The 23,481-nt window shown below is 49.2% G+C and overlaps 1 protein-coding gene across 1 annotated transcript in view; it reads left to right on the forward strand.

Annotated features, from left to right (window-relative positions):
• The window catches only part of LOC120052867 (protocadherin Fat 1-like), a 90,800-nt gene that overhangs the window by 57,781 nt on the left and 9,538 nt on the right, over positions 1 to 23,481 (forward strand). Inside the window, exons 9-21 of the mRNA XM_039000057.1 lie at positions 494 to 4,567; positions 5,631 to 5,827; positions 6,305 to 6,458; positions 8,915 to 9,148; positions 14,187 to 14,576; positions 15,056 to 15,270; positions 16,325 to 16,462; positions 16,983 to 17,126; positions 17,761 to 17,958; positions 20,039 to 20,638; positions 21,256 to 21,478; positions 21,754 to 21,888; positions 22,381 to 22,538. Coding sequence (XP_038855985.1) covers positions 494 to 4,567; positions 5,631 to 5,827; positions 6,305 to 6,458; positions 8,915 to 9,148; positions 14,187 to 14,576; positions 15,056 to 15,270; positions 16,325 to 16,462; positions 16,983 to 17,126; positions 17,761 to 17,958; positions 20,039 to 20,638; positions 21,256 to 21,478; positions 21,754 to 21,888; positions 22,381 to 22,538 — 6,860 coding nt within the window. The remainder of the gene's footprint in view (positions 1 to 493; positions 4,568 to 5,630; positions 5,828 to 6,304; positions 6,459 to 8,914; positions 9,149 to 14,186; positions 14,577 to 15,055; positions 15,271 to 16,324; positions 16,463 to 16,982; positions 17,127 to 17,760; positions 17,959 to 20,038; positions 20,639 to 21,255; positions 21,479 to 21,753; positions 21,889 to 22,380; positions 22,539 to 23,481) is intronic.

Consider the following 23,481-nt stretch of genomic DNA (forward strand, 5'->3'; position numbering starts at 1 on the left):
GCCATTTGGGGGTGAGGGAATGAAGGGGGTCATGTCTAGAATGAAGGGGGGGGGGGTCTACTGCTATTAGCCAAAACAAAAGCATTGAATAACAGATTCACTGCATGTAACAATAGATAGTCCCTCCCAAAAAAATCTAAAGGAAGTTTGTTCTAAAGTGTCTATCCTATACCCTGGAAGATATAGGATATGTATCTAACCCCTTATTTTTGTCTCTAAACAGTCTCCATTTATACTCAGCTGCGACATCGGTGGATGCAGTGGATTGAGATGAATCCACTGCAAAAAAACGTACCTCTAGCTTAAACTTTTTATTATGCTAATTAGATTTCCTAGAGGGCGCGAACATTGCCTAGTTAATTAAATTTACGGTAATCAAGAAGCCTAAAATTACACCCTGGCTTTAATGTTTGAGGCACAGTGCAGGCTGGAATGAAAACCAATGCCATAGCAACCACATTAATAAATCTGTTTGTGTTTTTTTTTTTAACAGGAAATGTTGCAAACTCATTTGCCATTGATCCGGTGCTGGGCACTGTTACCGTGGCCAAGGAGCTGGACCGAAGCAGCAAGAACCAGTTTGAACTAGCTGTGAAGGCAACCGACAAAGGAACGCCCTCGCTGACTGCCACAGCCACCGTCCACATCGCTGTCACCGTGTCGGACAATGCCACCCCCAGATTCACTGAGAAGGAGTTCTCTGCAGAGGTCAGCGAATTGGTCCTCCCCGGCAGTTTTGTGACCATGATCTCAGCAACCAGCCAGTCCTCTGTGTTCTACCAAATCAAAGGTGGAAACACTGACGGCACATTTGATGTAAACCCAAACTCCGGTGTGGTTGTAACTTCAAGGGCTTTGGACTATGAAATGACCCCTGAGTACAGACTTACCATCCAGGGAACCAACATGGCAGGTCTTGCTAGCAACACCACTCTGCTGATTCACCTGAAGGACGAGAATGATAATGCCCCCATCTTCCTCCAGCCAGAGTTCACAGGCATGATTAGCGAATCGGCTCCCGTCAACAGTGTGGTCTTGACCAGAGAAAACACCCCGCTGGTCATCCGCGCCTCGGACACTGACCGCGATGCCAACGCCATGCTGGTCTATCAGATCGTCGAGCCGTTCGCCCACAACTACTTTGCTATCGATTCGAGTACGGGAGCCATTAGAATGACAACCACTCTGGATTTTGAACAAAGGAGTGTGTTCCGCTTCACCATTCAGGTCCATGACCTCGGAATGCCGCGTCTGTTCGCCGAGACAGCCGCCAACGTGACCGTCGAAGTCATCGACGTCAACGACTGCTCGCCGCAGTTCAGCCAGGAGCTCTATGAGACATCAGTGATCGTGCCGACTTACAAAGGTGTCGAGGTAATCAAAGTCAAAGCATCAGACGCCGACTCCGGACCAAACTCCAAACTCTTCTTCTCCATCTCAGAGGGGAATATCGGGGAGAAATTCAAGATGGATCCCAACACAGGCATCATCACTATCCAGAACGTCACACAGCTAAGAAGCAGGTACGAGCTGAGGGTGAGGGTCTCGGACGGCAGGTTCGCCAACACAGCGTCGGTAAAGATCAACATCCGTGAGAACAAGGAGAGCAGCCTGAAGTTCACTAGGGACTCCTACAAGGCTTACGTCAAAGAGAACTCCTCTGAGAAGAAAACATTAGCGGTCATTGCCTCTGTGGGGAACCATGTAAATGAACCCCTCTTCTACACCATTCTGAACCCAGACAAGAGGTTCCAAATTAGTCGCACTTCTGGAGTGCTCTCCACCACGGGGATACCTTTCGATCGTGAGGCGCAGGACATGTTCGACATCGTCGTGGAGGTGACCAGGAAGGACGCTTCCTCCGAAGTGGCCCACGTTCTGGTGATGGTGACCGTAGAAGATGTGAACGACAACCAGCCCATGTTTGTCAACCTGCCCTATCAAGCCTTGGTCCAAGTGGACGCAGAGGAGGGTCAGGCCATCCACCAGGTGACAGCGGTGGACGGGGACTTGGGTCAAAACTCAGAAATCCATTACCACCTGAAAGAACACCACAAGCACTTCCAGATAAGCCCCTTGGGAGAAATCTCCCTCAAAAAGCAGTTAGACAAAGACTCCCTCAACAGTGAGTTCGTCATCAACGTTGTGGCCAAAGATGCAGGAGAACCAGCCCTCTCGGCAGAAGTGGAAGTGCCCATAACTATAGTAAACAAAGCCATGCCAGTGTTTGAGAAGCCATTCTACAGCATCGAAATCCCTGAAAATATCCAGTTACACACACCTGTAGTTCACGTCCAGGCTACTGACTCTGAAGGCCCCAAGATAGTATACACCATCTCTGAGGGAGATGCCTTCAGTCAGTTTTCCATCAATTTCAACACAGGTGTCATTCATGTAATCCAACCTCTGGATTTTGAGACCCACCCCGCTTATAAATTGAGTGTCAGAGCCACAGACTCACTAACTGGGGCCCACGCTGATGTCTTTGTCGATATCATTCTGGAAGATGTCAACGATAATCCCCCTGTCTTCCAACTAAAGTCCTACAACGCAAGTGTTTCTGAAGCTTCTTTCATCGGCACGGCAGTTTTGCAAGTCGCCGCCACAGACCCTGACACTGGCAACAACAAAGTGCTCTTCTACCAGCTAGTTGAGGACAAGGAAAAGAGCTCAGACTACTTCAGCATTGACCGTGACTCAGGAATCATCTGGACTGCTCGCATGCTCGACCAGGAGGAAAAGCAGCAACACAAGCTGACTGTCCGCGCTGTGGACGGAGGAGTGCCTGCCCTCTCCAGCGATGTCACTGTAACCGTAGATGTCACTGACCTGAATGACAATGCTCCGATGTTCACTGAGAGCTCTTACAAAGCCACGGTCAGCGAATTGGCCCCCCGCGGTCACTTCGTCACCCATGTCCAGGCGTCTGACGCCGACAGCTCAGACGCCGGGAGGCTTGAGTTCTCCATCCTGTCTGGCAATAAGGACCAGAACTTTGCCATGGATAAAAATACTGGGGCCATCGTCATCTCCAACCACCGTAAGCTACAGATGGAGCCACTGTACAACCTCAACGTGTCCGTGTCAGACGGTGTATTCAGGAACTCGGCCGTGGTCAAAGTCACAGTCAACGGTGCCAACTTCCACAACCCCACTTTCCCCCAGCTCGACTATGTGGTTGAACTCACTGAGAACTCGCCGGTCGGCACGTTAGTGGCGGAGGCCAAAGCCACAGATGAAGACGCTGGCACATACGGGCGCCTAACTTACCACATTGTCAACGATTTTGCCAAGGACAAGTTCTCAGTCAATGAAAATGGAGAGATATTCACCCTTGAGATCCTAGACCGCGAGAACGCCATTGAGAAGGTCATCCCCATATCGCTCATGGCAAAGGACGGTGGTGGAAAAGTAGGCTTCTGCATTATTAATGTGATTTTGACAGATATCAATGACAATGCCCCACAATTCAGGGCAGTTGAGTACAAAGCCAATGTTGCATCGGATGTCCCCAGGGGAGCCACCGTGGTAAAAATTGCCGCGTCAGACATGGACGAGGGAAGCAACGCTGACATCGCTTACACCATCGAAGCCGACATGGAAAACGTGGAAGAGAACTTTGAAATCCATCCCTTCAGTGGAGTCATTGTCACCAAAGAGAGCCTCATCGGACTTGAGAACGACCTCTACGCTTTCTACGTTAGGGCAAAGGATGCTGGGAGTCCTTCCAAGCAATCCGTTGTTCGCGTTTACATCAGGATATTGGCCCCTGAGGTACCGATCCCCAAGTTCGCAGAGCCACACTACCGGTTCACCATCGCCGAAGACATACCCATCGGCACGGATATTGACGTCATCCAGGCGGAGAGTGAAGAACCGGTGTTCTACAGCCTAGTGAAGGGCAACACCCCGGAGAGTAACCATGATGAGGTCTTTGTGGTGGATCGGGACACCGGGGCCCTGAAGCTGGAGAAGAGTATGGACCACGAGACCACCAAGTGGTACCAGCTCACGTTGCAAGCCCAGAGCCAACAGGAGGGCTACGAAACGGTGGCGTCTGTCGACGTCAACATCCAGGTCAAGGACCTCAACGACAACAAGCCTGTGTTTGAGTCAGACCCATATGAGGCGGTCGTGGTGGAGAACCTTCCAGATGGCACGCCGGTGATCCAGGTCAAAGCCACCGACCAGGACTCAGGCACCAATGGTCAAGTGATCTACAGCCTGGACCCCAAACAAACCTCAGCTGAGATCTCGGAGCTGTTTGCCGTCAACAGTGAGACAGGCTGGGTGACGACATTGAAAGAGCTCGACCGTGAGAAGACCAGCAAGTACACCATTGCCGTGCTGGCCACCGACCGCGGAGACAAGGTGCAGCTGGTGACCAGCACCACCGTGGAGGTTACGGTGGCCGACGTCAACGATAACCCACCGCGCTTCACCGCCGAGATCTACAAGGGCACGGTGAGCGAAGACGACCTTCCGCCCAGCGGAGTCATTGCCATCCTGAGCACCACGGACGCCGACACGGAGGAGATCAACAAACAAGTCAACTACTTTATCACAGGTGAGATTTTATCTCTAACCATTCCAGTAATTGCTCTGCTCACAGCTCATGGCCTTATAGACTTCCCCATTTGTGTTAATAAACCGCTTTAATAAACACCGCCCAAAAGAGGATTAGACATTTACACCCGCTTAAATAGGGAGATGATATCTGCTCTCTGAACATATAATGCACATTCTTTATCTGTAAACACTTTGAATCGACTAATTTGTGAAAGCTCAAGGCAAATATGTAGGTCATCAGAAAAAAATGAAGAAAGGGAAATGTGTAATTATCTCGATAACGCTAATTAGCGGATTAGGAATGACTATGCCACATTTAATAACCAGAGATTTTCGAAATGAGCTCTCATATTAGCTTAGATTCACATTTCCTACTACGCAAAAACCGCCTCCTTATTACTGTTTCCTGTGTACCAAACATACTTGCTTCATGAACGTTGGTCTGCAATTTGAAGTGGTTATGATAAATGAATGATATGAACGCTAACAGAGGTAGATTTGCTCAGGCACTATAAAGATCCCGGGGGTTGAGCACGACTCTGACCAGCGGACAGCTTTTGAAATAGGATGTGATAACTGGTAGACATGGATGCAGTTCCTCTTTGACCTTCGCTACCACTCACAGGACAAGATCTTCTCCGATTCCAAGACTAACCCTGATAGAAAACGCTTGGATGCATCTAATTTGTATTTATTTCCGTCATTCATGTATGATTCAGTACAGTCCACAAACAGACAAACACACACACTCTTGAGATGCATACATACACACGCACACACACACACACACACACACACACACACACACACACACACACACACACACACACACACACACACACACACACACACACACACACACACACACACACACACACACACACACACACAAACAAAACCACTATCCCTCTCGAAAGCAGAGGCAGGGTCCGTATTGTGGTGCATTGTTCATTAGTTTGAATGCCTCTCTCCCCATTGACTCCCCAATGACTCGCTCCTATTGACTCTCCCCATTGACTCTTTCCCCATTAACTCTCCCCAATGACTCTCTCCCCATACAGGAGGCGACCCTCTAGGACAGTTTGCGATCGAGCACCTCCAGAACGAGTGGAAAGTGTCTGTCAGGAAGCCACTGGACCGCGAGGAGCGCGACAACTACCTCCTAAATATCACCGCCACCGACGGCACCTTTGCCGCCAAGGCCGTGGTCGAGGTCAAAGTCCTGGACGCCAACGACAACAGCCCCGTTTGCGAGAAGGTAAAGAGAGAAGGCGGGCCGTGTTATCTGCGTATGGGGGTGCACGCTATGCATGACACGTACCTGGGAGAAAGGAGGGAGGGAGGGAGGGAGGGAGGGAGGGAGGGAGGGAGGGAGGAAAATAAGAGGTTTGGAAAGGTTCCTCTTCGAAGAAAGCAACAGGAAATTAAGGGGTAATTTTCTTACATCAAGGGCTTTTTTTTAAGCAGATAATGTATTTCCATTGCTGATTGTAAGTCCATACAATGATGGTGCTGCTGTCGATGTAAATGTATTTTCATTCTACACCTCTCCATTTCCTCCCTTCTTGTTCATATACCTTATTGAATTCTGCCTTTTCTGGCATATTCTACCTTTACTTTTCTCTGGCCCCTCCTACCATCAATCTTTTCTCCCCCCCTTCTTCCCTCTTCCCTCCCACACATTCTCTTGTCCTCACTTTCTCTCTCTCCCCTCTCCGTCTCTCCGCTCCCCCAGTCCCTCTACACAGAGAGGGTCCCCGAGGACTTCCCAGCCGGCAGGCTCATCCTGCAGGTCTCGGCCACGGACGCAGACATCCGCTCCAATGCCCACATCACATACGAGCTCCAGGGACCGGGAGCCGAGCTTTTCACCATCGACCCCGACACAGGTGTCTGTCTGTTTTTCTGTCTGTCTGTGTTACACCTCAACACACTCGATGTGTTGACTAGTCTGCCCACGCTACCATACAGCTAATCAAAAATCAAATAACCACAGGTCCATGTCTGCCGCAATGTAGAGTCGATTCAAGTCATTTCAAATGGCTGCGCTGCGCTCGCATTCATCCAGTTTGTATTCACGGCATGTCAGAGGTTATTATGACTATCAAATATCCATGGATGTGTGACGGCAGCATGACGTGCGACACTAACCCACACATACACACCGCACACAAACACACTCGCACACGCGCGCACACACACGCGCGCACACACACACACTCGCACACACACACACACACGCGCACACACACACACTCGCACACACACACGCGCGCACACACACACACACACACACACACACACACACATACACACACACACACACACACACACACACACACACACACACACACACCAGTTTTACAATGCCATGGTTTGATGTGTGACCCTAACAACACTACACTACACGGACCCTGTCTTTTGCCTCCCGCTGTATCGTCACAAACAGACACGGTAATAACCCCCTCAGTGTGGACGCCAGTCATGCACACTTTCTGATCGAATTCTAATCCATCCACCCCAGCGCGTGTGTGTGTGTGTGTGTGTGTCCCTAGTGGCAAGGTGGATTTTGTTTACGTCGCATCCTTTAGATGGTTCTTTTGAATGTATTTTGCCCCAGAACATTTCCCCGGAGGGGTTAGCGAGCCATGGCGCTAAGAACCCACGTTTCATCTAACATACAATCGACATTGTTCTCGCCTGAAGTTTTCGAGTCTCCTCTGCAGAAAGCGGAGACAAAATGCAACGACTTGAGTCCGACCTTAGATAACGCAATGCCAGGTAGCTCCCATTAACTCCCACGCTAAAAAAGAAACGCTACATTGGTTTATTTCTGAAGGGAGAGAGAGGTTGGTGAAGAAACAAGACTGCAGCAGTGTAGAGTAGGCGAGAGACATACTTTTACAACAAAACAACAGTCCCTTTATTGTGGTTCAAGTTCAGACGTACTTTGATATCTCCATGTGAGCCGGCGAAGAGGGAGAGAAGAAGAGCGGGAAAATCCGGCCAGTTCTTTTGGTGTGGCACCAAATTGAAGGAGAAGGAGAGCTACTGTTGTAGAGTGGATAAAGTCAGGGGTATCGCGCGGGAGGAGGGGGGGGTCCTGTTTTTTATGCCGAGAAGGAGGATTGTTGCACGCGAGGAACGCTAAGAGTCTTCGTCGGTATTGACAGTTTGTGTGTGTCCAGCGAGGCCCCGGTAATGTTGACGTGCGGCATATCCCAGGACACCTCCTGGCTGCTCTCAGCTGCAAGTACTCCTGTCCTCCTGCGTTTTCCCTCGCCCCCCCCCCCCCTTCCTCTCCGTCAATTATTTATGTATTTCTCTCCATCCTCTTCTGAAAACCATTAGTTGTTTGGATGTGGGTCGGCTGCTTGGATCAGGGGAAGGGGTTTGTGGCATGCGAGAGGATATGAGTTCTCATTACACACACAGGCCCGAATGCAGGCGCGCGCACACACACACACACACACACACACACACACACACACACACACACACACACACACACACACACACACACACACACACACACACACACACACACACACACACACACGTCTGCCTCAGTGATCTGTGAGAAGCGTGTTACTTTTGAACGCACTGAAGCGGCTAATGCCAACTTAAAAATAGAGGTGTGCGGAGATGAGCATGACAAGTTTGTAAGGTTTTCGGGAAACTAAATGTTCAGGTAAAGTTTCCCCTAGTTACAGATCAGCATCCCCCAACCTTAACCCTAACCTTTATTTTGGTGATTGTTAACAAGCTGGACAGAGTGAATTATCTTAAGAGGCTTCATACACGTAGGTCCATTGTGGTTTGTACACGGTATCGATTCGGTTTCAGTCATTTTTGGTTACTCAAACCAGCCGCGAGCCGCATTAAATCGGCTTATGTTTGACAGCCCTGCTCTAGGGTCAGTCTACACCGAACTAAACGGCTCAGAGAACATTTAGCTTCACTTGCGTTTTATGTTGATGGTTTCTTGGAAAGGGCGTGGGGTAGGTGGACGATGCAGTTCTAACACTATCTGTCCTTGTCAAACTTGACCTTTCTTAAAGAGTGCATCCCGAAAGCGCCATACCGTGGAAAAGTGTGTGTGGATTTCAATCACTTTTAATAAGCCTGTGGGTGTGTGTGTGTGTGTGTGTGTGTGTGTGTGTGTGTGTGTGTGTGTGTGTGTGTGTGTGTGTGTGTGTGTGTGTGTGTGTGTGTGTGTGTGTGTGTTTGGCTGTGTGTTTGGCTATGTGTGTGTGTCATTGCGTTTAACGTGTGTGTGTGTGATTCACATGCTTGTGTGTGTGATTGATTGACATGTGCCTTTCTTCGTCTTCCGTTTTCCCAGGTGAACTGAAGACCCAGCAGCCCCTGGACCGCGAGGAACAGGAGGAGTACCGCCTGACGGTGCGGGCACTAGACGGCGGCGGGCGCTACTGCGAGGCGGCCGTGCACCTGACCGTGGAGGACGTGAACGACAACGCGCCACAGTTCACCTCCGACCCGTACGCCATCACCGTCTTCGAGAACACGGAGGTCGGCACATTCGTGGCGCGGCTGCTCGCCACCGACCTCGACACCGGTACGTTTGTTTGTTTATTTTACAAAATGAGTTGATCTGTTTGTTTTATTGTTCTTTATTTGACCAGTCTCCCACCAGGCAATGCTAACCTCTCTGATCTAGGACTGTACACCTGGTGCTCTCCACCTTGTGCACACGCGCAGTATGTTGCGTCTTACTACTCACTCCGCCCATGTCTGATGGCCACTGTGGAGCTCGACGTTATCCGTCAGTAAACTTAGTTGAATTTGAACCTCGTCATCTTTGTTTGTGAACAGGCGAGTCACTTAATAATTCATCTTTCTGCTGAGAAAATAGAGGTAGAATTGTTTGAGAAATAAAGGCGCGTTGCTTTTCCGCTGAAACGCTGACTCCACATTATCACAGTAATCCCCGCTCCGTTTTACACCAGACTCTTTTGGCGCAAAGCGATGATGTTTCAAGGATGAAATTCGATTCTCCTCAAGCACTCGATTCTGAACAGGCCTAATGGCCATTTTCTATTTGCCATTTGCCGGTGGGTCAGTCACAACACATGCATTCTCTTCATAGTCTTCTATGACTTTTGTGTTTTTGTGTTTGTCGTCCTGTGCGGTTCTGTTGGGTAGAGAATGGCGCTTATGGAGGCCACCCATATGAAAAATATATTCATGCACTGCTGTTAGTTGCTTTGGATAAAAGCGTCTGCTACGTGGCATATGTTTGCTTCACGTTTCAGGAAACCCACCTTTGAGGGAAAACTCCCTCAAATGGAGGACAGTTGAAAGCGTTAGTGTGGCGGCCATATTTAAACTCAAGAGCTCTGATATTAGCAAGCCACTTTTAGAGGCACTACCATTTTGACTTCTTTGACTGGCGTTTGGTAATGACTCCTCTTACAGGGCAAGGCGTTCTAGACTAGGGGAGCGTGTCAACGTGTTCCCTTCACAAAGCCTAGGGACGGCTGAAGAGAAGCTCTCTCTCTCTCCCTTTCTCACCCCCGTCCTCCCTCTCTCTAAGTCCTTCTGGTAAACTGACAGTTTGACAGATTGAATGGGATGTAAGAACTGGGTCGCTCGTTCGCTCGCTCAGAAAGTCGAAGCGCAAAAGGGGGGCTTGCTTTTTCGAAAGCTCTTCCCCCAGGGTTGGCGCACTAGCACGGAATTCCTAAAGTCTGCCCTACCTCCGTGCGAACTTAAAGGATATCTGAAAAGAGGAGAGGAGAAATTAGGTTCTCCCCCCCCGTCCCCCAATTTTAGCCGGAGGCGCATTTTGGATCATTTGGAGCTGGAGGGAGAGAGGGAGAGAGACCAAATATAGACTGCCTGCAGAATACTGCAAAAATATCCTCTGTGTACAACCTAAAACACCAGATAAGGCGTGCAGAGCAGAATTAGGCCGATACCCGCTAATTATCAACATCCAGAAAAGGGCCGTTAAATTCTACAACCACCTAAAAGGAAGCGATTCCCAAACCTTCCATAACAAAGCCATCACCTACAGAGAGATGAACCTGGAGAAGAGGCCCCTAAGCAAGCTGGTCCTGGGGCTCTGTTCACAAACAGACCCGACAGAGCTCCAGGACAGTAACACAATTAGACCCAACTGAATCATGAGAAAACAAAAACAATTACTTGACACATTGGAAAGAATTAACAAAAAAACTGAGCAAACTAGCATGCTATTTGGCCCTAAACAGAGAGTGCACAGTGGCAGAATACCTGACCACTGTGACTGACCCAAACTTAAGGAAAGCTTTGACTATGTATAGACTCAGTGAGTATAGCCTTGCTATTTTGAGAGGCCGCCGTAGGCAGACCTGGCTCTTAAGAGAAGACAGACTATGTGCACACTTCCCACAAAATGAGGTGTAAACTGAGCGGCACTTCCTAACCTCCTGCCAAATGTATGACCATATTAGAGACACATAATTCCCTCAGATTACACAGACCCACAAAGAATTCGAAAACAAATTTTGATAACCTCCCATATCTATTGGGTGAAATACCACAGTGTGCAATCACAGCAGCAAGTCGTGACCAGTAAAGGTCAACCAGTGAAGAACAAACCCCATTGTAAATACAACCCATAATTATGTTTATTTATTTTCCATTTTGTACTTTAACTATTTGCACATCGCAACACTCTATATAGACAAAGGTCTTTATTCTTTTGGAACTGTAATGTTTACTGTTAATTAATTTAAAAAATATATTATTTATTGTTTATTTCACTTTTGTTTATTATCAATTTCACTTGCTTTGGCAATGTGTTAAATATGTTTCCCATGCCAATAAAGCCCTTTTGAAATGAGAGAAAGAGAAAGAGAGAGATTTGCACTCCTTTCACACGTGTTGGTTTCACATACACAGATCTGTAGTTGTAGTTTGTATCTTTATTGCCAGCCTTGTAAAAGGTGCATTGGCTGACGTATGCCAGGAGAGCTGAAGAGCCCCACACACACTGCCCTGCAGAGAAATAACAAAGTCGATGCCGTCGATGACGACTCTGACGAGACAAGATACCCGTTTTGCCACAGTCCAGGTCACACAGTCCTCTCTCACTCAGCCAGCTGCCATTGGACTGATTCATCAGTATGCATAACTCCACTGTCTGGTGTGTGCGTGTGCACGTGCGTGCGTGTCAGACCTCCATTGTCAGATAGAGAGGAATCATTCACTATTCGGGGGGGGGGGGGGGGGGGGGACACATCATCAACATTTGAGACTCGAGTATCTCTTTGCTTCAAATGTTGACACATTTCGAGCACGGCCAGTTCCCTGCACCAGTTGTGCTATCTAGACCGGCTCATTTGGGTTGAAGATGTTTGCCACTTTGAAACTTACTCGCGTCATTGCCCCTGCTGTGTGCCCACTGCCATGGCGTCGTTTCTCAAAGTGGTCTGGGGGAAAGAACCAGACAAACCAGGAAGCTGGTTGGTGACCATAATTGGCGTTAAAGGGAGAAGTTATGCTGAATCATTCCTTTCTCTGTTTCTTCTATATCTCTCTCTCTTTCTCTTTATTTTCTCTCTCTTTCCTCTATCCCCCTATCCTCTATCCCCCTATCTCTCTCTTCCCATCTCTTTCTTCTCTATCCCCCTATCTCTTTCCTCTCTATCCCCCTATCTCTCTCTTCCCAACTCTTTCTTCTCTATCCCCCTATCTCTTTCCTCTCTATCCCCCTATCTCTCTCTTCCCATCTCTTTCCTCTCTATCCCCCTATCTCTCTCTTCCCATCTCTTTCTTCTCTATCCCCCTATCTCTTTCCTCTCTATCCCCCTATCTCTCTCTTCCCATCTCTTTCTTCTCTATCCCCCTATCTCTTTCCTCTCTATCCCCCTATCTCTCTCTTCCCAACTCTTTCTTCTCTATCCCCCTATCTCTTTCCTCTCTATCCCCCTATCTCTCTCTTCCCATCTCTTTCTTCTATATCCCCCTATCTCTTTCTTCTCTATCCCCCTATCTCTTTCTTCTCTATCCCCCTATCTCTTTCTTCTCTATCCCCCTATCTCTTTCCTCTCTATCCCCCTATCTCTCTCTTCCCAACTCTTTCTTCTCTATCCCCCTATCTCTTTCCTCTCTATCCCCCTATCTCTCTCTTCCCATCTCTTTCTTCTCTATCCCCCTATCTCTTTCTTCTCTATCCCCCTATCTCTTCCCATCTCTTTCTTCTCTATCCCCCTATCTCTTCCCATCTCTTTCCTCTCTATCCCCCTATCTATCTCTTCCCATCTCTTTCTTCTCTATCCCCCTATCTCTTCCCATCTCTCCCCAGTTGCTATTTTCTTAAAGTGGTTTCTTTTCGGGTCTATTCCTTGTCTGTGCTGTCCCTCGTTCGATTGGGTAAACAGCGTTCATGCGGCTCATACTAGACGTAAACAAGCTTTCTTGCCACTTTGGGTCGAGGTCTTTCCTACCGCCGTCGATAAAGGCTCACCGAATGCTGTCGTCAGAAGGCGCAGTTCAATCAAACGCACGGTGCAGAATGTGGAGTTAGTGAGTTAGCATGTGAACATTTAGTTGGCCTGTGGTGAAGTAAAATGGCAGACTGGTTTTAGATGACCAGATAGCGATGTAAGATGAAAGTAGTAGCGTTGTTTTTAATAGCAGTTTTATAAGGTACAGCATAAACATTGCAAAATCAGGTCTGGTTGAATCGGACCCAGAGTCTTGGAGGAAACCTCCAGAAGACTGGATGTGAAGTGTCCTCGTCTGGTGACGTGAGTCCAGATTGCTTAATGATTTGGCGCGATCCACTTCAACGTCATCAAGCAATTTCCGTCGGCCGAGTAATTTGGTCTGATAAAAGCGCTGGTGACTGGGACCAACAGGTGGCAGTAAACCGGGCTCCCGCAGACAAAAACTGCATCCCACACGACACCCTGTTCCCTTTGTAGTGCACTACTTTTGACCCATAGGGCCCTGTTCCAAAGTAGTGCACTGTCGAATAGAGGGCCATTTGGGACGCAGACCGAGTCTCTTCAGTCGTAATGAGATGCTCAGAGGAGGGGCATGTGTGTGTGTGTGTGTGTGTGTGAGAGAGAGATGTGGGCCACCTGCAAAAAAGGCATTATGGTTATTGTCCACATCCGTCTCTGTCTCGTTTTTGGACCGCCCTGTCGGGAGGCGGCAAGGTGTTATTACAAGGTGCCACGTGACTTGCGTGTTTGCGTTGTTAATGCTTTCGGTTGGTGAAAAGGGTATATTGTGTTGAAAGGCTGATATGAAAAAAGTATCGGTACTCACGAGTGTGCGGCTGTACTGCTGAGGAAGTACATGCAGATGACGTTTGGATTGTTTACGGTTTTCCTTTCCAACAAACGCAAAGCAATAATGAACTGCCACAAAGCGATAATGAACTGCCACAAAGCGATAATGAACTGCCACAAAGCGATAATGAACTGCCACAAAGCGATAATGAACTGCCGCAAAGCGATAATGAACTGCCACAAAGCGATAATGAACTGCCACTCAGAAGAACATTAGTATACTGCTCTTATATCAGATTATCAGACTACACATTACCTTGATTTTAGTGTATATGTTTTTTAACATGATCTCTCTCTGTCTCCTCCCAGGCTTGAACAGCAACATCCTCTACTCCCTCGCCGACTCAGCCGACGGCCACTTCTCCGTGGACGAGCGTACCGGCGTCGTCGCGTTACAAAAGCCCCTGGACCGCGAGGCACGGGCCGTGTACGAGCTCAAAGCGCGCGCCTCCGACCAAGGCTCCCCCCGCCGCCTCTCGTCCCTCTCCCGCGTCACGGTCTCCGTGCTGGACATCAACGACAACCCGCCCGTGTTCGAGCACCGCGAGTACGTGGCGGGCGTTTCGGAGGACGTGGCGGTGGGCACGCAGCTGCTGAGGGTGCACGCCGCCAGCCGGGACATCGAGGCCAACGGGGAGATCGCCTACGCCATCGTGAGCGGGAACGAGCACGGCATGTTCAGTGTCGACCCTCGGACTGGTAAGTTTCTCTCTCTCTCTCTCTCTCTCTCTCTCTCTCTCTCTCTCTCTCTCTCTAGCTCTCTCTCTCTCCCCCCCTCTTCTTTATGTGTCTCCCCAGTCACCCGGGGCACCATAGTATGACTATCATCTTCTCCAACCTCTTTGTGTGTATTTGTAGCAGGTTACCGTTTTTTCTTAATGAATGTTGTTCTGGAGGCAGCTCTGCAGTGGTCACTAGCTGGCACTGCCACAAAGTCATCAAATCTGATTTGAACCCTAACCTTAGCCACGCTGCTAACCCTAATGCCTGACTTTTACTTAAGACCAAAAATCTCACTTTAGTTTTCCTGAATTTTTGCAATAGAGCCAGTATTGACTTTGCAGCTGGCCTATCTAAGGGGAAGTCGCTCAGTTAACGTCGACCTGCGTAGTTTCTGTTGTGTACGTTGGACGGTAACGTAACCTATCCTCCCTCTCCGTCTTTCGTCTCCCCTGCAGGTGACATCTTCGTCATCGAGCCGCTGGACTTTGAGGCGTCCCACGAGTACTACCTGACGGTGGAGGCCACGGACGGGGGCACGCCGCCGCTCAGCGACATGGCCACGGTCAACATCAACCTGACGGACGTCAACGACAACAGCCCCGCCTTCGGCCAGGCCACCTACGCCGCCGTGGTGGCCGAGGACGCCGAGCCTGGCAAGACGGTGGTGACGGTGAGTTGACCAATGAGTGACCGTTCTGATCGTTTGGTCTGGTGTTTCCCTTCGCAACTAGAAGAGAGAAAAAGCCAAAAAATTTGCTGAATGTATATATTAGAGTTTGTTTGGTTTGTGTTCGAACCTAGAGATGTTTTTTCATTGCAGTGAGTCCGCTACCGTTGTATAGGCAGTCCGCTTCTGTCGCGTTTGTCATTTTTCTTCCGTTTCCCTCCCCCTCCTAAAATACCTTTTCAATCACTGTACACCCCATCCCATTATTTCACCCCTCCTTCTTAACTAGTCTTTCAGTTTCTCTCTCTCTCTCTCTCTCTCTCTCTCTCTCTCTCTCTCTCTCTCTCTCTCTCTCTCTCTCTCTCTCTCTCTGTATCTATCTCTCTCTCTCTCTCTCTCTCTCTCTCTCTCTCTCTCTCTGTATCTATCTCTCTCTCTCTCTCTCCTCTCTCTCTCTCTCTCTCTCTCTCTCTCTCTCTCTCTCTCTCTCTCTCTGTATCTATCTCTCTCTCTCTCTGTATCTCTCTCTGTCTCTGTCCGTCACGTATCAGTTGCTGTGTTAGATCACCTTCTGGTTTAGCAGAGTTAAATGAGGTCCTCCTCACTTCGTGTTCACCCTACTGTAGCAGACACACACACACTGATGAGTTAACGACGGGTGACTCACTGAGCCGTCCCTTTCTCGCTCCCCTTTTTCTATTCATCCCACCACCTCTTCCCTCACCCCTCCTCTCCCTCTTTCTCCCCCCCCCCCGTGTCCATTTATCAACGGTGTCTAATCAACTCGAATGGAAATGATCCGTGGTTAAAAATGGGATTTCTACACCTGCCCGTGTCACACACACGTGCGAATCCTCTCGGTCCCCATGATTTCCCCTGGGATCCGCTTTCTGTACATCCCAGGTTTGTGTGTGTGTGCTTGTGTGTGAACATCTGTGTCCCGCGGTCTCGTGTCAGAGCAGGTGTGTGTGTGTGTGTGAGTCTACGCCCTGTGTGTGTGGGTCGTCCTCGGCGGCTGGCCGTGACTCTTCCTCTCTCCTGTTCTCCCGGGTCGTAGGTGATGGCGGAGGATGCAGACGGGCCAGCCTGTAACCACGTGCATTACTCCATCGTGGAGGGGAACCAGGGCAGTCCCTTCACCATTGACCCAATCAGGGGAGAGGTCAAAGTGGCACGCCAGCTAGACAGAGAGACGGTATGGTGAAACATTCATCTCTGTAATGGATGGGCATTGATGTAAATACATTCAAATGCATATCTGTGAAATGTCTGTGAAGTTCATGTCTGTGTGGGGGTTGGGGTAGTCTCTCTCTCTCTCACTCACACACACACACACACACAGAGAGTGTGTGTGTGTGTGTGTGTGTGTGTGTGTGTGTGTGTGTGTGTGTGTGTGTGTGTGTGTGTGTGTGTGTGTGTGTGTGTGTGTGTGTGTGTGTGTGTGTGAATGTATTTAAGCTACTTCACATATTCATTGATGTGTGTGTGTGTCTAAATATATGCGTTTGTGTGTGTGGACATCTAATTCTGTCTTCAGTGACACCTTAATTGCACTGTACACTGCAATCTAAATTAATAGCAGATACATTTTGCCATTCAGCTTTGCATTATCGCTTACAAAAGCAGTACAGAGTGAAGTATTAATTCTCTCTCTTGCTCTCTCTCTCCTCCCTCTTTCTCTCGCCCCTACCCCTCTTCCCTCCCTCCCCCGTCAGACATCGGGATACACCCTGACGGTGCTGGCATCGGACAACGGCGTTCCGGCCCGCTCCGGCAGCGCCACGGTCAACATCGACGTGTCTGACGTCAACGACAACCCGCCCCTCTTCTCCCCTGCCAACTACAGCCTCATCATCCAGGTGAGAAGAGAGGGAGGGTGGCAGGGATGGATGGAAGGAGAGAGCGGGAGGGAGGAGGGTAGTGAAGGTGGTATAGAGGGGAAGGTGCTGGTAAAAATGGAGAGAGGAGCTGGTGAGAGGAGAGGATAGAGGAAGGGAGGGATGAGGGGTGGAAGTGAAGAAAGACGGGGTGAGATGACTGAAGGTGTAAGGATTCGAAAGATGAGAGTTAATAAGGAGGAAAGCTACATTTTTTTTGTGTGAGGGAGGAAGGGAGAGACGAGAGGAGGGAGAGATTGGGCAAATAAGGATAGTTGATGCACCGTCAGGTATCTCTGTTTTTACTATTGAGGAGCCGGCAGTGAAAACCAGAAACGTCATTTCGGAGAAACTCTCAAATCTGATACAGGGATCACACACACACACACACACACACACACACACACACACACACACACACACACACACACACACACACACACACACACACACACACACACACACACTTAGAGGAAGAAAAAGATTGCTTCACAAGATTGATTCCCACATAAACTCCCCTCTCCAGCTCTCTCACACACCTAAAAACGTAACAAGCATTCGTTACTGCCTACAGTACCCCTGAATAGTAAGTCTCAACCACTTCCTTTTCCCGCAGGAGAATCGTCCAACGGGGACCAGCGTTGTCCAGCTCATTGTGACTGACCGGGACGCCACGCACAACGGGCCGCCGTTTGTCTTCGCCATCATCGACGGCAATGAGGGCGGTGTGTTCGAGGTGAACCAACAGGGGGCACTGCTGGTGGTGGAAGAGCTGAAGAGGAAGACCAAGGAGAACTACCTGCTAAATGTCCAGGTACTGTGGGAACGTATGGAGAGACAAGGCATGGTGTTGGTTGGACACTTTCTCTCCTTCTACTACTGTATCCTTCACTTTCTCTTTCTTTCCCTCCTACTGTCTATCTCTCTCACTCTGTATCTCTCTCTCTGTAACTCTTTCTCTCTCTGTATCTCTCTCTGTAACTCTTTTTCTCTCTGGATCTCTCTCTCATTCTCTCTCTCTCTATCTCTCTTTCTCTCTCTGTATCTCTCTTTCACTCTCTCTCTGTAGCTCTCTTTCTCTCTCTGTATCTCTCTCTGTAACTCTTTCTCTCTCGTTTACTCTCGCTCTCTCACTCTCTCTCTGTAACTCTTTCTCTCTCTGGATCTCTCTCTCATTCTCTCTCTATCTCTCTTTCTCTCTCTGTATCTCTCTGTAACTCTTTCTCCCTCTGTATCTCTCGTTCACTCTCTCTCTCTCTGTAACTCTCTTTCTCTCTCTCTCTGTAGCTCTCGTTCTCTCTCTGTATCTCTCTTTCTCTCTCTGTGTCTCTCTCTCTGTATTTCTCTTTCTCTCTTTGTGTATCTCTCTCTGTATTTCCCTTTCTTGCTCTCTGTAACTTTCTATCTCTGTATGTCTTTCTCTCTCTGTGCCTCTCTCTCTGTGTATCTCTCTCTCTGTATTTCTCTTTCTTGCTCTCTTTCTCTCTCTCCACCCCCTCTACTCCTCCATAATACTTATACTTACCTCTCTTTCTCTCCCTCCTCTCTCAGAAGGGAGAGTGGAAAACTGTGGAAAACAGTCTCCTCTGCAGCTGCCCACTGTGGTAAACCTATCTTAGAAACATCATAATGATGACAAGATCTATAGTGTCAAATCGAAATAATCACCATGTATTTTTTTTAAATCCCGCTGCCCTCTCTCGCACCGAGTGAATCAGAGTGCAAGGCAGAATGTCTCACATGAGAGGCATAGTGGAGAGCTCTGCAGCCAGCTCGCGTGTTGCCAGTCGGTGAACTACTGTCCTCTCTCTCTCCCCGAGGAAAAAAGGAGTAGGCGGATGAGAAAGAAGTGCGATTCCTCGACTCCGACTAACGTTCGGAACGCCGCAGATAGAAATAGATTGAATAGAGCCGAGACGGTTTCCCCCTACTCTGTCTGACAGACAATTCCATCTGTTCTACACGGTGTATTTCTCTCTGAACGTTTGGCAAATCCTCCTGAACGCTCCGGATTCAGTTTTTTTTTTGTGGGGTTGGCGATGTCACTTTCAGGGCGGACTCAAAATGCTGCAGCGCCTCTGGACGTGTAAACGCCCTCTCAAATTTAGGTGGGTGTTTATTCGTCTTGAGCACGTAGGCCCTTTAGTCGTTCTGCAAGCAGTACTTTTGGACCTGGGTGTCGATGAACGGGGAGGTTCAGCCTTAGGAGAATGGAAGAGCGTAAGCTCCCTCTACCGTGGGAAAGTGGAGCTGCGTACAGACATGCAGCGATTTGAATGGGAGAGATATGAAGTACTTTCAACATTTGTCTTGGGTTTTTGCTGTACTCTGTATGTCATTTGGATATTCTTCTAAGCTCTCTCGGAAGATAAGTTAACAATTTGGCTACGATGCAGTACAATAAACAAGCACACTACCACGCAGCTGAAGAAGTGATGGTCAATTATAGGTCTGGTGTATTTTATGCTATTGCCCGTGTGTAGGTGATGTGGGGATTGCAGAGTGATAGTTGGGTCGGTCTGCGTTAACGTTATTGCCAAAATGGTGGCAGTTATTTGGGCTCATCCGTTGTTCGAAATGATGCGTTCGTTAACTTGATGAATGGATGAAAACGGTCAAATGGGTGCTTAAGTTTATATCTCAAGTTTCGGAGATATTTTATAACTGGGCCTGAGTCCTAGTATCAAATCAAATATAGCCCTTCTTACATCAACTGATATCTCAAAGTGCTGTACAGAAACCCAGCCTAAAACCCCAAACAGCAAGCAATGCAGGTGTAGAGTTTTTGATAATCACATGAACGCTTTTAGTTGGGTCACCGCACAACTTGTGTCTCTCTCTCTCTTGCAACAGACGCAGAGTGTGATTTATCCCTCTCCCTTTCCTCCCTTCAGGTGGCTGACAGCGGCAAGCCCCAGCTCCTCTCCGCCGCCTACATCAGTATCCGGGTCATCGACGAGAGTGTCTACCCGCCCGCCGTCTTCCCGCTGGACATCTACATCTCTGTCGCCGGCGAGGAGTACCCCGGCGGCGTGCTCGGCAAAATCCACGCCACCGACCAGGACATTTACGACACGCTAACGTACAGTCTCGCACCTTCATCGTCCTCGGATAACGATGAAGACGCTCTGTTCACTGTCTCCGCCACGGACGGCAAAGTCATCGCCCGGCGCCCGCTCGACGTGGGCCACTACCCGCTCAACGTCACCGTCACCGACGGCCGCTTTTCGGCGACGGCCGACGTGAACGTGCACGTGCGCCAGGCGACTCGCCAGGCGCTGGACAACTCCATCGCCGTGCGCTTCGCCGCCATCGCCCCCGAGGAGTTCGTCGGCGACTACTGGCGGACGTTCCAGCGGGCGCTGAGGAACATAGCGGGGGTGAGACGCAGTGAGGTGCAGCTGGTTAGTCTGCAGCCCTCAGAGCAGGGGACAGGAGACCTGGATGTTCTACTGGCTCTGGAGAAGTCCGGGAGTCCCTACCAGCCACAGGAGGTAAGAACCATGATCTAGGATCAGCTCCTCCCCCTGTCCAGATCAGTCCTGTTAATGGTGATCTGAAAGGCAAAACTGATTCTAGATCAGCACTCACACACTTTATCAATATGTAGCAATGATAGTGACTTTGTTTCACTAGCCAATGAGGTTATGATACCGATTAATAATAACATATGTCATAATATAATGCAATAAAATGCTTGTAATAATGATGATAGTGATATTAGCTTTCTCCTAACATATAATATGGCAAACTATGTATAAATAGCTTTTTAAAATGGCTGTCTTTCTTCTACGAACATAGAACTAAGAAAAGAAGACAGGCACCCGTCAGAATGTATTTACAGTTGTGAAATAGAATCAAAACTCTAGAATTCAACATGAAGAATAATCAAACGCGACCATTAGGCAGCGCACATCAAAATAACATCTAGCAACTTTAGTAGATCTCTTGGTGTAATGGCTAAACGGTCGGGTTGACCGTTGCTGGTCCCGAATTAGAGTCCCGGCTACCTGAGTTCGCCGCACTATGTTACATTTAAATGAATATGTCCGTGTAAGGACCTCAAGTCGATCGTTCGGTCTTTTTAACGTCTTCCCTATTGCTCCTCCAGGTGGTCTTCCGCAAGCTCAACTCGTCTGCAGCGGTCATCGAGGAAATGACGGGCGTGCGCATCGTGCGCGTGGTCAAGAAGCTGTGCGCCGGCGTGGACTGCCCGCTGCGCTTCTGCGACGAGGTCATCAGCCTGGACAGGACGACCATGTCCACCTATAGCACGGCCCGCCTCAGCTTCGTCACGCCACGACACCAGCGCACGGCGACCTGTCAATGTGAAGGTACTGACAGACACACAGAGACGTACATAGGCCTAAACACACACACACGGAGACACACACGAACACACACACATATAGGCATAGATGTGCATAAACAGACACACACACACACACAAAACACACAAACACACACACACAACACACACACTTTTACCCCTCCCGCCCCATCACACACAGACACACCTAAACCACCACACCCCACACACCCCTACCCCCTGACCCCACGTCATCCTGGCTTCATCTTGGCTCTCAACCCGTGTACGTTGTTGTTCCAGGTGGCAAATGTCCCACGGTGAACAAGCTGTGTGATGCCAGCCCCTGTCCAGAGGGCATGGAGTGTGTGGCAGACCGGAAGGAGGCCAGGTATAGCTGTGTGTGTCCAGATGGTGGGAAGCAGGGCAAGTGTTCCGGTAAGACCAGACACACCTCTCATCCTGTCTGACTCTCTAACTCTTTCCCTCGCTCTCTCACTCTCTTTCCCTCTCTCTTGCTCTCTCTCCCTCCCTCGCTCCCTCGCTCTCTCACTCTTTCTCCCTCTCTCTCTCCCTCACTCCTTCACTCTCTATCTCTCCCTGCCTTTCTCCCTCGCTCTCTCTCTCTCTCTCCCTATCTCCCTCGCTCTCGATCTCCCTCTCTCTCTTTCTCTCCCTTACTCTCTCTCCCTCACTCTCTCTGCCTCTCTCTCTCCCTCGCGCTCTCTCTCTATCTCTCCCTATCTCTCAATCTCTCTCTCTTTCTCTCACTCTCTCTCGCTGATATGAAGCTGTCAAATGAGTATATATGAACCTACTGTTTGTTTCGTCTCTGTACTCACTGCCTAGTCATCAGTCTCTCCCTCCACTATCTCTCTCCCTCACATACTTATCCTTACCTCTCTTTATCCACCCCTCCTCCCCTCTCAGATGGCCAGTCCCTGACGTTCAGCGGGACGGGCTATGTGAAGTACCGTTTGATGGAGAATGAGAATAAGGAGGAGATGAAGCTGTCCCTCAGGCTGAGGACCTTCTCCAGCCACGCCACCGTCATGTACGCCAAGGGCACCGACTACAGCATCCTGGAGGTGGGTCAAAGATCAAACACAGTGTGCGTCGTGTTCATGTGACAGAGCGCCAGATTCTAGCTACTAGCTACAGATGATAAAAGATCTCCTTCCCAACACCATTTCGAGTCCACCATAGTTTTTTCCCCGGCTTGGGCATGAAATCGCAGTAAACAAACCCCTTTCTTGTCTGTGCTATGGGTACTATCCTATTTATTCTGAGTCTGCTGCTCCAGCTCCCAGTCTCATGCCCAGTTCCCGTATTAGCCCATGTTATCCTGTGTAGGAAACGGCCTGATAAGCGCTAGCTGCCAGGACCTCTCCTGGGGGGCCACCCTGCTGTGTGCTGGTTGTCTTAGTCGGCCATTTTTCATCCTCACGTGAAAGGGCTCTGGGAATGCGGTGGTGGGCCTCCTGTAAAACAACACACAGCCGTGCTATTTGAAGGGAATGCTGGGAGGGAAGCGGAAAGCACTTTCTCACACATTCCTCTCTGTGGTACTGTCTGGTTGCCAGAGGATCAGCTGTTCACTACGTCGTGCACTACTTTTGAGCAGGGCCCATAGGGCTCTGGTGAAAAGTAGTGCACTATATAGGGAAAAGGGTGCCATTTGGGACACGGCCTAGGGTTAGCCTGACTATCACAAGACATAATGTCATACGGTAAGATACGCTATATGTACAAAAGTATGTGGACAGCCCTTTAAATGAGTGGATTCGGCTGTTTCAGTCACACCCGTTGCTGGTGTATGAGGTGTATAAAATCGAGCGCACCGCCATGCAATCTCCATAGACAAACATTGGCAGTAGAATGGCCTTACTGAAGAGCTCAGTGCCTTTCAACGTGGCATCGTCATAGGATGCCACCTTTCCAACAAGTCAGTTTGTCAAATTTTTGAGACTAGACTAGATACTGAGAATAGTAGTAATATAGTGTTAATTATCTGTGTGTGTAGACTGTACA

Source organism: Salvelinus namaycush, chromosome 8, assembly GCF_016432855.1.
Source record: "Salvelinus namaycush isolate Seneca chromosome 8, SaNama_1.0, whole genome shotgun sequence".
Taxonomy (NCBI): Eukaryota; Metazoa; Chordata; class Actinopteri; order Salmoniformes; family Salmonidae; genus Salvelinus; species Salvelinus namaycush.